The 12,140-nt window shown below is 39.0% G+C and overlaps 1 protein-coding gene across 1 annotated transcript; it reads left to right on the forward strand.

Annotated features, from left to right (window-relative positions):
- Positions 1-343: 343 nt before the first annotated feature.
- Positions 344-7,090, forward strand: LOC122656920 (glucomannan 4-beta-mannosyltransferase 9-like). The gene is made up of 9 exons (XM_043851617.1): positions 344-653; positions 744-842; positions 1,032-1,284; positions 4,114-4,224; positions 4,332-4,468; positions 5,528-5,641; positions 5,762-5,961; positions 6,066-6,266; positions 6,678-7,090. Exons 1-9 carry the CDS (start codon positions 354-356, stop codon positions 6,838-6,840), a joined length of 1,578 nt encoding a protein of 525 aa, XP_043707552.1. The 5' UTR covers positions 344-353; the 3' UTR covers positions 6,841-7,090.
- The last annotated feature ends 5,050 nt before the right edge of the window (positions 7,091-12,140 follow it).

Genomic DNA, 12,140 nt, shown 5'->3' on the forward strand with positions numbered 1-12,140 from the left:
GAGAAGGAGCTTGTTTTGATTTGCAGGGATTTGGGGCTTAAGAGAGTAAGATCTGAACTGGGTTCTTCTTCTTCTTCTTCTCACATTGAAGTAGTTTTGGTATCTGGTGGGTTCGGGTCTTTAACCGTGTGGAGGGAAGTGACTGACAGTCCAGCTCTGCCACATTCCCTTGCGTAATTCAGAAGCAAAATTTGCAGAGAAGAGTGGAAGATTCAAGCTCTTTTCTGCAAAGAGAGTCCTTTTAAATCCATGCAGATCTAGTGGTGTTTCCTCTGAACATTGTGTTCTCTGTCTCTGAGTTTCAAGCTTCTGGGTTCTCATCTGATCCTGCTCTGTTCTTCGATAACTACGAAATGGACGCGTTTCAGGGAACGAGAGATGACATTACTCAGCAATTTGGATTCATATGGGATCAAATCAAAGCACCATTAATTGTTCCGATGCTGAGACTTGCGGTTGTACTGTGTTTGACCATGTCGGTGATGCTCTTCATCGAGAGAGTTTACATGGGCATTGTGATCGTTCTCTTAAAGCTGTTTGGGAGAAAACCTGAGAAAAGATACAAATTGGAACCGATCAAAGACGATCTGGAGCTGGGTAATTCAGTTTATCCCATGGTTCTCGTTCAAATTCCAATGTACAACGAAAGAGAGGTATTTTTTCTATCTGTCTCCTCCATTGTTTTCTTACTATTGATGTGTCTCTGTTTCAGCATTGCAGCTTACTTGTATGTGTTGATGCAGGTTTATCAGCTCTCCATTGGAGCTGCTTGTGGTCTCTCATGGCCGACAGATCGAATTATAATCCAAGTCCTCGATGATTCCACAGACCCAACCATCAAGGTTTTCACTTTAATCAAACCCATGAATTAGAAGCAACTTTGAAACAGAGAAATGGAGGGAATTTTTGCTTTTTTAGTCTTGTTTTAGGAGAATTCAAACAGAAAAGTTAAAACCCAGAACACCTTTTTCCTTTCCTTCCCCAGTTCCTATCGATTTGCGATTTGACCTTTTTGAGAAAAAAAAATGCAGGAGTTGGTGCAGATTGAATGCCAGAGATGGGCAAGCAAGGGAATTAATATCAAATATGAGGTGAGAGACAACAGAAATGGTTATAAAGCTGGAGCTTTAAAGGAAGGAATGAAGAGAAGCTATGTGAAGAACTGCGATTACGTTGCCATATTCGATGCAGATTTCCAACCAGAGTCGGATTTCTTGTGGCGAACGGTCCCTTTCCTTGTCTTTAACCCAGAGATCGGTCTTGTTCAAGCTCGCTGGAAATTTGGTAAGCTAAAATCGTCGTTACTTGGATTTAAATTAATGCCTAAATTTAATTAGTGGGACGTTAATTACAGCTTAATTGGAATTTTTTTTTTCTTCAAATAAAGATCTCAGAAGTGTCGGTGCTATGACTATTGTCATTCACTTATTTGTTTTCTCACCCTTTTAGGCTGTTTGGATGTTAAATAAAAAAAATCAAAAAACATAATAAGACAAATTATGATGGCACAATGACGATTTATTTGTCTTTCTTCTTAAATTCAATTTCTTTTTTTTATGGGAAAATGAACTCTGTCAGGGAGTGTGGCCTACGCCATCACTTCCATGAGTCTATCTCTCTCCTCCCCAAATGAAAAAACAACTCTTCCCCCTTGTTTGAAGGAGGAGAGAGATAGAGACACATGGGTGTATCGGCATAGGCCATACTTCCGGATAGAAAATTATTAGAAAAATTCTGTTTAGAGAAGAAAACTTCAAACTGCTTTGAACGCAATCTCGCTATCTTAAAGGAGATATTTGTCTCATACGACAAATTCACCTTCAGAACTCAACAAAGCAATAAAAATAAAAAACAAAAAACTTTTTATCGATATTTTGTTTGAACACAACACTTCTATTTTATAGAAGTGTGACACCTCTTCTGAATAAACATATCTATTCATATTTATTCATTTTGTATTAAGATCATTAGATCAATTGCCATTCGATCTAACCGTCCAGATTAAATCAGAGATGAACTTGTTCACAATAGTCATATCCTATCAAATGTGATCGTAGGATCTTTTAACCCGACGGATCTGATCATTTCAAAAAAATCAACGTATCAGATCTGCAAAGCGCTATGTGCGTGCGTACACCGCTAACGCCTCTACAATCCATTGTCCACGCCACGCGTGTGTGTGTGCGGATGACTTTCTCACATATAAACCGTAGAATATCTCTTTTTGTCGATTTAACTCATGAGATAAAGAAGGTAATATAATAAATACCATTTATAACTCTTGTAGTTTTTCGATGTAGGACCAAAGCACTTTACCCAAATAACAAAATATTTATTTAATCTCTCATCTTATTACAATATATTTAACAAAAACTGCTTCCCTTTTTATATTTTCTTGACTAGCCTCGGCTTCTTCCGTTTTCTTCAGTCTCTACCTCTCCCTTTCTCACTTTCTATGACTTTTAATTTTCCCATATCATCCCTCATGGCAAGATTTATTATTGATTGATGGGATAAAACATAAAGAATAAGGACTTGGCATGTCCCACACACACATGGTGAGGACCTCAGATGCACGGATGGGGTCTTTCCTTCACCATCAAATCATTTGTCTAGTGTTTTAATTGTATCTTCTCTTATGGTCAATTTAAGTATGTTTCTAGTTCTTTTATTCCTTTCAACCTGAATCAAATCACTCTTCTGAACTAATGCATTCCAAGGCCTCCGTTTGATCGTATTTTTACTATCCATTTGAATTTTAGACAATTTTAAATAGGAGATATACTTTATACAATTATTTTACCTTCTCATTTTAACTAGCTTGGTTTGGAGTATGGACTCTATCAATCATGTGGCCTAACACGACCAGCCATCCAAACAACCTTGTCTGAGATTTTAAGCTATGTTTGGTTGTCAAGAAATGAAACAAAACAAAAATAAAAAAGACAAAAATTATAATGATTGATTTATTAAATTCAAAAAAAAAAATTCTTCTCAACCAATCATAGTCAAGGGGGGGAAAAAATGTTTCCTTAAGAATGTTGGAATTTCCATTTGTTTGTGTCTGACGAGGTTTCCCAAGAAAAGGAAAATCATAACCTATGGTATCATTGGTATGGTTTTGTTTTTTTTTTTTTTGCTGGTCTATCCTATTCAAGGACCTATAGGCCAACTCCAAGCTAAGGGGAAGGCTAAGATAAGCCAATCTACAACTAAAAAGGGGGGGGGGAGGAGGGGAGGGGAGAAAGGTGCATTTTTTTGGCACAGATGCAATCCAGGAGAGTCGAATCCTTGACCTCTTGGGGGGCATGCACCAACTTGCAATGCCTCCAACCAACCGAGCTAGCGATTGTTTGCACATGTGGTATGGTTATTCCAGCACTTTTGTGGGTTGGCTTAAAATGACGTAAATGGCCCCAATCTTCTTTGATAAAAGTCCTAAGCTGCTAGACGTGGAACTGTGACGCCGTGACTGCTACATTCCTTGAGCAACCGGGGGGTATTCCCTCTAGTTGTAGCATTACAATCTTTGTCCTAAGTTGACCTTTGTAATAAGGGCAGATTTTGTAATAAGAAAAAATACTAAGGGTGCATTTGTCAATTTACTCTCGCATTCCTGGCTGTCGCTGGTGGATGCACGTGCGATGGGACTACTTTATTGTAAGCCAACCCTGCACTCCTTCGCTCACAGCGGTACAGCACACCACCGACACCAATCGTTTTCCATGTTTCCATTTTTTTCTATTTTTCATTATTTATTTTTTAAATAAAATGTAAAAAAATAGGGAGTGGTTTTGTTATTTTTCCCATCCAATGGTTAAGGAGCACAGGATACACCTAGGCACATGGGATGAGCAAAACAAAATGATCACCCCACCCGTGGTGGTCAAAATGACCACTGCATCCCGCCCCATGTGGTTGGACGTAGCCTATGCCCCCTATGCCTCCTAGATAAAAAACATCACTCATTTAAAAATTTACAAAGAAAAATTTTCATGTAAAATATCATTTACACGAAAAAATTTACAACGAAACAAACAAAGCCAAAACAAAACATATAAAGAAAGAAAGCAAGAAATGGCAGTGTTTGATTAGTTCCTTGCTTACATGCAGTAAACTCGGACGAATGTATGATGACGAGACTGCAAGAAATGTCACTGAATTACCATTTCAAGGTTGAGCAGGAAGTGGGCTCCTCCACCTATGCCTTCTTCGGTTTCAATGGTAGAAATTGTCCTCCTTCAGCCCCTAAACGTTTTATTGTTATTTTAAATTGAAAATAAAAATTAATTAATTAAAAAAATTTTGAAAAAAAAAAAAAAAAAAAACAGGAACAGCAGGTGTGTGGAGGATCTCGGCCATCAATGAGGCCGGTGGGTGGAAGGACCGGACCACGGTCGAGGACATGGATTTGGCGGTCCGAGCAAGTCTTAAGGGCTGGAAATTCTTATACCTAGGTGATATTAAGGTAAGTGATTAATTAATTATTCATTGGTTTTAGTCTTCTACTTTTAGTCTTCTACTTCTGCATGTATTATTTTCATGTGTATTGTTAGGCAATTGAAGCAGTTTGATCCATTTAATAATTGATTTATGTCTCTCTCTCTCTTCAATTTCAAATTATTTTTTTTGAAAATATTTTCTTCTTTTCTTGATTTCAAAGCATAGCCTAAGAAAAGATGGGCCAATACTTGTTCTTGGCAATCTTGCAGTCCAACCATGGCCCAGACCAGTTGGTAGATTAAAAATGAAGTTCTACAAGGCCATTTCTTTTTACTAGTCCAAAGTGCTGGATTGTGAGGTAGTGTTGGGTTCATAGCCCAGGTAACAGTTTTGAATGAAAGACATAACTCAGTAGATAGTCATTTATTTGGAAATGCAACTGTTTTGCCTAAATTTTTTTTATCCAATCCTTTGTATTCAAAGAAGTGGTCACGGGTTCGAGTCTGGAAACACCCTCTCTGTGAAAGCAAGGGTAGGGCTGCGTACATTATGATCCTCCCCAAACCCCATAGTGGTGGGAGCCTCGTGTTTTTATCCAGTTCTTTGTATTTAACAAAGTGGTCATGGGTTGGAGTATGGAAACGGTCTCTCTGCGAAAGCAAGGGTAATGTTGCATACATTATGACCCTCCCCAAGCCCCGCAGTGGCAGGAGCCTCGTGCATTGGGTACTTTTTTTTTCCTTTGTATTTAACAAAGAATTAGTGCCCTTGTAATCATTCATTGACTTTTCGTTATGTTTCATATTTTTAATCTGATTTTGTGGAAGGCTTTACAGTTCAATGTGTTTGTAAAGGATTTGGGTCCTTTGTAGCGCGACAAGGTTTGTACCGCATCATCCGACGGCCAGCAGTGCTCAGGCACACAGCCCAACACACAGACGGGGTGTTGGGTTGTGTGCCCAAGCACTGTGGGTCCTTGGATGTGCAATACACTCCCTGTCGTGCTAAAGAGGAGCCCAACGCATTTGTGAATGGCCAAGTAATGCTTAATTACATATGGACCTTACATCTCTTTTTCTGATAGGTGAAAAATGAATTGCCGAGTACTTTCAAAGCCTACCGCTTTCAGCAGCACCGATGGTCTTGTGGACCTGCTAATCTGTTTAGGAAAATGGTAATGGAGATTTTAAGGAACAAGGTATGTTTCATGTTTCACTTTATACTCATTTTCCTACCAAATGAAATTTTGGTTGATATCTATATATGGATATAGATATCCCTTTCTCTTGTTCATTATGTTTAGCATTGGCAACTGCAGAAAGTATCATTGTGGAAAAAAGTACATGTGATCTACAGTTTCTTCTTCGTTCGCAAGATCATAGCCCATATCGTCACCTTCGCTTTTTACTGTGTTGTATTGCCAATGACTGTTCTGGTTCCTGAAGTTGAAGTTCCAAAATGGGGAGCTGTTTATATCCCTTCCATTATTACCTTTCTTAATGCAGTTGGAACTCCAAGGTTGGTATCCCTGAAATCTCTTCTTACTTACTTTCTTTCTTTGTTTCATGAGTTACAGAACACTCTGTTGTTTTGTTTACCTTCTTTCTCATCTAATCCTGCAGATCACTTCACTTGCTGTTCTTCTGGATCCTTTTCGAGAATGGTATGTCTATGCACCGGACCAAAGCAACCTTTATTGGTCTGCTAGAAGCAGGGAGAGTAAATGAATGGATTGTCACTGAGAAATTGGGAGACGCTCTCAAGACAAAAGCAGCAGCTCCTAAAGCAGCTAAGAAGCTGCCTCGATTCAAATTCGGAGAGAGGTATTTTTCCTTCAAATTCTCACGTGCCTTGGCATCATAAGAAGAGAACAAAAACAAAATATATTTTTACTGACCAACTAAGTTGTCCATTTTGAACATCCAATTCTCGAATGACCTGGGAAATCAAAAGAACCTACAGAGACATACATCACAAACTCACATTCAAACCTTTGTTTCTTTCTATAATGCACATTTCTCTCTCACATTCTCCTACTAATTGGCATAAGCTTAGGACGGCAAGTTAATACCCATTTCCTCCCTTACACATTCAGTTACTGAAGTTGGCCATTGGAAAGGAAATGAATCTGTAATGAAGCCTCTAATCTAAAATGGGATTTTACAGCAAGTTCCATATCAATCCCTGCATGGGTTTCCTTTATTTTTCTTACTTCCTTTTTCTTCCATGTGCAGAGTTCATCTACTGGAGCTTGGATTTGGAGTCTTCCTCTTCTTCTGTGCCTGCTATGATGTATCATTTGGGAAAAACCACTACTTCATATACCTGTACCTCCAGTCTCTCACATTCTTCATCATGGGTTTTGCTTGTATAGGCACATTTGTCCCCAACTCATAGAAGGATTGGATAGTGAGATGGATGCATTTGCCACATTCAATTCCTGTTGGTAGTTGCGATTCATGCCATGCCTCTGCAACATCATCTGTATGGAGTTTCTTGGCAGCATTTTTTTACACATTTGTTATTGTTTTAGCTCATAAGAAGAAAGGCACGACATTCTTTTGTGCTCAGAAGAAACACTTGATACGTGTCTTGGAAAATTCTATTGTGAATACTCTAAGAAGCAGCAGGAACTTACAAAACAAAAATGTTCTTATTATGTGAAAGCATTATACAAAGGAGAGGAGAAGAAAGAAAGAAGAAAAAAACAAGCTAGCAGAAGCAGCATAAGGGGTTTGTTGACCCCAAGTAGATGGTGTAAACATCTTTGCAATGTTTATAATTGTGGGATTTTTTTTAACTTTATTTTCCATAAAATTATGGTTTCCCTTGTATTGGATTTTGTTTGTGAGACAATAAGCTTGTGGCAGAGATGGCAAATTTGTAGCTCACATTATCTTCTTTTTCCAATCTCTGGTCCTGTTACTTCTGTTTCTTCCCTTTACTTTTATTGGAACATGGAACTCAACAGAATTACATGTCTTCTTCTAAGTGCCATCTCAACAAAGATCCAAAACCCCAAAAGTCATTTTATTTTATTTTTTTTCTGTGGGTGCAAGCAAAAAAAAAATTATATTAACTCACCACTCACTATTACCCTCTTATAAACTAAATTAGTGATACTACCTTAATTTTAAACCCAATCATGAATGAATGGCCCCATTACGAAAGACCCTAATCACTAAACTCACCTGATTATACAATCAAGAAAGCTAAAACTTTATGATACATGAACATCTGTATCTAATGATTTGTTTGAAATGGGAAACATGGGATGGCCTCAGCTCATCAATAAGTCCATCTCAAAGGTGGAATATATCTGTTCTGGACCCACCATTCGTACTAAACAATGCTGTTGGGCCATTTGTCCTGGTATTGTAGTTACAGGTTGACATCATGTTGCAAGTGTGTCCATCAAATCTTATAATTAAATTATTTTATGATATTACGGGCTATAGTTGTCCGTAAGTTTTCACCTAAAAGTGTTCACGACTAGAAATAGAATTAGGTATTCTATTCATACGGTTGTCATGTTGTGTGTTCTTTGGAATGATGATTCCAAGACACAAGTGTGAGTGCATATACGTACATTATACTGGATCACTTGAGAACCTTAAATGGAATAATGTTGGATGTTTAAGCAATAAGATTCTCATAGGTAGTTTATGATTGGTCCCCTAACTTGAGAGCTCTTTGTCACAATCGCTAGACATTATGGTTTTTGGTGTACCAATGGTCGATGTTTCTCGAACTATATATCAGTGCTAGATTTATAGTGTTGAGCTATGTACGAAGGGGATGCTCAACATGGAATCCACTTCCCACAATAGAGAATATCAGAGAGAGTATTTGTAAAATGATAAGATGAAATCCGGATCTAGTACCAAGTTTTGTAAATAATTTACAAAGTTTTTTGAATTAAGCTGATTGGAAGTAAGGATCCATGTAGCTGACCCTGTTTTGTTGGGATAAGGCTGAGTTGTTGAATTTATTTGCTAATTAACTTTGAAATAATTTTTATGGTCCAATCAACGGTACAGATTCACTGTATATGGAATTACGACAGTCTAGGATGGTGGAAGGACTTAAATGTAATGCTTTCTATTACTTGGGGGGTTTACACGTTATTTCCAACTGTTGTTACACTTGTTGTTAATTAGTGTTATTTATTGGGTAAATAATATTAAAGTAAAAAAAAAAGTCTGTCTAGGAGTATGGCTCCTATACCCAAACACAAGCCCCCATGAAATGACTGTTGCGCTTCCCATGAAAGGCTGAAATCTCACCCCTATTAATGCTTCCATGCGCACTTTCATTCACAGGAGCCATGTTCCCGGACAGAACTCTCCACCTAATACTAATTATTATAGATGAGTTAGACTCGCTTTGTACAACCTCAATGGGACCACCCTCACACCACTTGATTGTCACACTCAACTTGAGAGTCTATTAGATGGCATTCAATAAATACGTAACTTGGTAGGGAGAGACACGCATTTAGCTAATAGCCAACGATTTTAGGGTTTTAGAATCCCAAAAATCATGGTAACCTCTAGTTTGAGAGCTAGTGTTTGTGAAATCTTCATTCAAGGAAAATCCTACGTTGCGTTGAACTTTGTTGCCTGTGCATAGTAACAAGTTCAATTGTAGCAACCCTTTGGAGAACCTACATTTGTAGGTTTTAAGGTAACCCTAAAACCCGATTGTGTGTATTTGTTCAAATTTGTATTGCACAAACCTCAGGTGGAGATGCAAAATTTCTATCGAACATTCCCCACCGCCATCAAGGGTGATTTTGGTGAGGGATGAGGATCCTTAGAAATCTACAAATTCTGCTTGTTACAAACAGATGAACCCTTCAGTTAGTTCTTTTTATTTTTGGCTAATCAACCCTACAGTTAATTCACTTTACAAACTTTGCCCATCAATAAACTATTTATGGTATAAAATATGATCTTTATTGCTACATGATAATATGACCGTGTTCATTATGTCATCATAACATAGAACTAGAGCTGCAACAGGGTCGGGTTGGACCGGGCCTTATACTGCCCCAACCCTGAGTCCCCTTAGCAGAGGCCAGGCCCGGCCCGGCCCTAACTCAAGACCAGAAAAATCCAACCTGACCCACCCTCAGGGTCGGGCTGACCCTAATTGGCCCTGCCCAATCAGGGGGGAAGGGAGATACATGGGCTGGTAGAAATATCTGATCCGATTGGTGTTCTGACATCCCGAATTGAGGTGGCTTTATAGGAAGAAGAATAAGAAAGAAAGAAGAGGAAGAACAAAAAGAAAGAAGAAAGAACGGAAAGAACAAGACAGGGTCGGGTTGGGCCCAGCCATACTGGGCTCAGCCCGAGGCCTCAACCCTAGCCCGGCCCTAACTCAGGGCCAAAAATTCCCCACTGCTGCCTCCAGTTGGAATCTAGGCCGTGTCTCAATCCCAGTGTGGCTGATCATCCGTTCGGACCAACTACTAATCATCGCCTCGGTAAACTATTGCTTCACCAACTAGCTAATCAGTCGCGAGTCCCTCCTTGGGTGGATTCCTCCTTTTGCTCCTCAGCCTACGGGATATTAGCAGCCGTTTCCAGCTGTTCATTCCAAAATTATCTCCGAGGTGATAGGTACAAGTGCAAATGGATATCACTGTGTCAACGATATGATCAAATATAAATCATCTGGTTGAACAGGAGCTTCAACGCTTTCAATCCTTTGCATCAAAGAAGACTTTGGAGATGAATTGGGGTAAAGGAGAGAGGTAAGCCTTAATCATTGGTTTTAGATTGGCTTCATCATTGATTATAGATAGGGCTGGCAAGGGCTTGAGGGGCCCCCGTGATGGAAAAGGCTTTGTCCCTTTGGATGCAATAAGCTCCAAACATAGATGATAGGACACTCTCTTACCACCAAGGGGAAGAAAACAAAATCAATGCATGGACCCACAGACATGAGTGGACGGTCTTCTTCCCTTTTGTGGCGTAACTATATCATGAAAACTCACACCGGAACTAGATTCAATCTGCTGTGCTTAATGACACTTATCTGTTTGGGTATCTTTCCAAAGGCGTCACTTTCACTTGGTTGTCATTCTAATTACCCAGCTATACCATGCTGTGCCACTGATATCAGTATCTAGGTGTGTAGATTTGGACTGGTTTTGGTTTGGTTTCATCGGTTTCGGTGTGAGGACGAATGAGTCCAAAACATGATCCAATAAGGGTGCACTGGTTTTGGTTTGGATCCGGTTTGATTTCGGTTTCATTTATCGGTTTACTATTGGTTTGGTTTCAGTTTACTATGTAAATATATTCAGAAGTAATAAAAATATGCCTTTTTTATGAATTTCGGCTGGTATCGGTTTGGGTTCTGTTTTGGTCCAGTTCTTTTAAGTTCAATTTGATGTCCTATCCATTTCGATGCGGTCCAGTTTGGTTTTGGTGTCACAAAACCCCAGTACGAAACATGATTCAATAAGCTCTGATCGGTTCGGTTTGGTTTCATCGATTCGGAATAGGTTTCGACCCCCTATGACACTATCAACGGCCACCCAACTTAACTAGGGACACAAGAACCAAAGCCCCTCATATTATGCCAGAATCAACTTAATAAAGAATAAAAAAACATAAAGCTCTGTTTGGATCATAAGAATTCATAGAGGGCGGTCTGTGTCAAGCATATAAAGGTATCAAGTATCAACAATGCCATGCAATATAAGCTGTGTAGGTCCATTAAAACTGACAATTGTACATTTGGTAAATTTATGAGAGCCAAGTATCTGCATAAGAACGGTTCTTTGAAAAGCTCTTATATTTCAAAATCCATTTGGCCTGATATAAAAAAGTCTAGAATGAAGTTGGGTTTCATCAGAGATTCAGAGTTGAAAGAGTGGGAAATGGTAGAAATATCGATTTCTAGCGTGATAGATGGTTGGAGGATCAGTCTATTATGGAGCTAGCTCATGGGTCTTCAATCTTCATGTTTCTCCATCATTCAGATAGTCTCTCTAACTTCATATATGATGATTCTTCGTCACTTCCCATTGTCAATTGTATAACGATGCAATCCATTTTTGTTAGAATCAAGCAGATTCCATTATCTTCGAATGATAATCCAGACTAGTGTGTTTAGCTAAGGGAGTGCTAGTGGGCTTTTCTCGGTTATATCTTCATGGGATCCTATTCGAGACAAGTCTCTGAAAGTTAATTGGTTTGTCATTATTTCAGTCTTCAGAGGGGAACTCGCACATTGCAGAATTCCAACTGATCACATTATTATACACAGAGGGATTATTTTGGCCTCATGATGGTCCCTGTGTTCTTCTTCTTGGTTTTGTGGAGCTTTCAGTTTGTGTTGGCCCAGGTTTTCTTCTGTACCAGGCGCTTTAGCTTGATGGAAATCTAAATTGAAGTCTTCCAATATTACACAGATGCGGGTGGTGGGCTTTTGGTCTCATACACTATTTGGACTGAAAGAAACTCTAGGTGCTATGAGGTTGCTTCTAAACCTGTTTGAGTAGTTACCTTTTCAATCGTGGAAGATGCACATGTGGCTGCTCTTCCTATGGATCCTCAAATCACTCATTCAATCTCTTCAGTTCTTTGGAGTTTCAGCTACTCTCCCAAACACCCCCAAGATTCTTGAGGTGTTTTGGTGCTAGAGAAGGTGGCATTTTTAGAAATTCTAATGAGATACCT

The sequence above is a fragment of the Telopea speciosissima genome, chromosome 3, assembly GCF_018873765.1.
Source record: "Telopea speciosissima isolate NSW1024214 ecotype Mountain lineage chromosome 3, Tspe_v1, whole genome shotgun sequence".
Taxonomy (NCBI): domain Eukaryota; kingdom Viridiplantae; phylum Streptophyta; class Magnoliopsida; order Proteales; family Proteaceae; genus Telopea; species Telopea speciosissima.

Bases quoted from the DNA above. Each gene is read 5' to 3' on its own strand.
- LOC122656920 (XM_043851617.1), top strand. From the start codon at position 354: ATGGACGCGTTTCAGGGAACGAGAGATGACATTACTCAGCAATTTGGA. The intron at 4,469-5,527 runs GTAAGTGATTAA...TTTTTCTGATAG, and splicing joins TATACCTAGGTGATATTAAG to GTGAAAAATGAATTGCCGAG. The intron at 5,642-5,761 runs GTATGTTTCATG...TGGCAACTGCAG, and splicing joins TGGAGATTTTAAGGAACAAG to AAAGTATCATTGTGGAAAAA.